Below are 2,052 nucleotides of genomic sequence, written 5' to 3'. Positions count from 1 at the left end.
AAAAAAAAATGTAAAAAATGATATCCTTTTTAATATCATTCAAATTAGTTATTTTGTTCTATATATATTCGTACTATGGTGTCTATGAAAAATTAAACTAATCGACACAAATAATTATATATTAATTATTAAATCATTTAAAAAAAAAATGTTAAAAATGATATCCTTTTTAATATCATTCAAATTAGTTATTTTGTTCTATATATATGTACTATGATGGTTGTCTATGAACAAACTGAACTACTCGACACAAATAATAATATAGTGATTATTAAATCATTTAAAAAAAAAATCTTATAAATGATATCCTTTTTAATTCTGTTCGAATTAGTTATTTTGTTCCATATATATTCGTACTATGATGTTGTCTATGAACAAACAAAACTACTCGACACAAATAATAATATAATTATTATACTGAATATTTAAAAAAAATCTTAAAAATGATATCCTTTTTAATTTCAATCGAATTAGTTATTTTGTTCTATATATATATTCGTTCTATGGTGTCTATGAAAAATAAAACTACTCGACACAAATAATAATATAATAATTATTAAATCATTTAAAAAAAAAATGTTAAAAATGATATCCTTTTAATATCATTCGAATTCATTATTTTGTTTTTATGTATATGTACTATGATGGTTGTCTATGAACAAACTAAACTACTCGACACGAATAAGGAAATCACCCTACTACTCTAGCAGCCGTGTGACTACTGCCAAGAGGATTCCCCGCTCCTTTCCAGTTTGTCGACGACCGTCGAACCGAGCGCGTCGTTTCGCGTCTCGGGTCTCTATCTTTCTTCGTTCTCACTTTCGATCAGTATACTATTCGCGGTATACTACTAACACGGGATTTTTGTTTGTTATATACTCCTATCACATCATCTCGTATCTTAAACTACCCTTTTTTTTTTTTTTTATTCACCAGTTTTATTATTCGGAACAATTATTTCAACAATTTATCTTATTATTCGATTTATAATTGATTTTTATTTTCGTAGTTTGAACGATTGTTTTTTAAATAAAAAAAAAAAAAACAAGATTTATACTTGGAACATTTAACATATTTTGTTGACTAAAGAAATAAGAAAACTTTTGGTAAAAGAAAGAAAGAGAGAGAGAGAGAGAGTGGGAAGTATAGTGTTCGCGTGTATTCTATACAAATTTTATTAATTATATGCATATATATATATGTATATATGTAGATAAAATTTATTGTAGATGTGCGTGTGTATCGATCGAAAGCAATCAGAGGAAGTTCAAGGACGAAGCCTCGGTAGTGTTCTCCACTTTCAATCTAAAACTTACTATTGTGTATTACCATTCTTCTTTCCCTATCTCTCACTTTCTATATTTTTACATAATCAAATATCATTCTGTGAATATTACGAGATTATTATTATTATTAATTCAAGTGATTTAAACAGAGAATCAGTTTTCCAAATCAAATTTATATTACTCGTCGTATAATTTCGATCAAATCGGTAACAAAACAAATAAACAATACCTAGAATAAAATAAAAAAAAAATAAAAAAAAACTATTCGTAGGAACAATTATAATAATAAAAATCGAAATTTTGTTTTGATAAATGTGCGAGTGAATTAAACGAATGACGAGTTGCGCTATGGAGTATCAACAATTGGCACCTCCACCGGTACCAACAGGGGTGTTACATCAAGCTCATCATCCACAAACACAACATCAACCACCACCACCCCATCAACCTCATCCACATATCGTTGTTGCTCCAGCTCATCAACAACAACAACAACAACAATCTCAACCACAATCTCAATCGCAATCTCAATCACAATCACAATCACAATCTCAACAACAACAACAACAACAGAGTCAAGTTCAACAACAACAACAACAGCAACAATCTTTACCACCAACTTCACATGGTCATCAGGTTCATGCACCTTTACCACCAATTCATGATGACAGTACTAGCTCACGATGGACACAGTATCAACATCTTTGGCGACAGCATCATGTTTATATGAACGGTAGGAACTTTGGGATTAGAGGAGGAGGAGGAG

At 29.4% G+C, this 2,052-nt stretch overlaps 1 protein-coding gene across 1 annotated transcript; it reads left to right on the top strand.

The window, feature by feature from the left end:
- Nucleotides 1–1,088: 1,088 nt before the first annotated feature.
- Nucleotides 1,089–2,048, top strand: LOC106792154 (putative uncharacterized protein DDB_G0294196; the record flags this gene model as incomplete). The annotated part of the gene is made up of 2 exons (XM_014758354.1): nt 1,089–1,106; nt 1,436–2,048. A coding segment is annotated over exon 2 (429 nt), but the record flags the coding sequence as incomplete, so codon positions are not given.
- Between the last annotated feature and the right edge of the window lie 4 nt (nt 2,049–2,052).

The sequence above is a fragment of the Polistes canadensis genome, unplaced genomic scaffold, assembly GCF_001313835.1.
Source record: "Polistes canadensis isolate GaletaPanama2010 unplaced genomic scaffold, ASM131383v1 scaffold_384, whole genome shotgun sequence".
In the NCBI taxonomy this organism is placed as follows: Eukaryota; Metazoa; Arthropoda; class Insecta; order Hymenoptera; family Vespidae; genus Polistes; species Polistes canadensis.
This window is presented reverse-complemented; position numbering and strand designations above follow the sequence as displayed.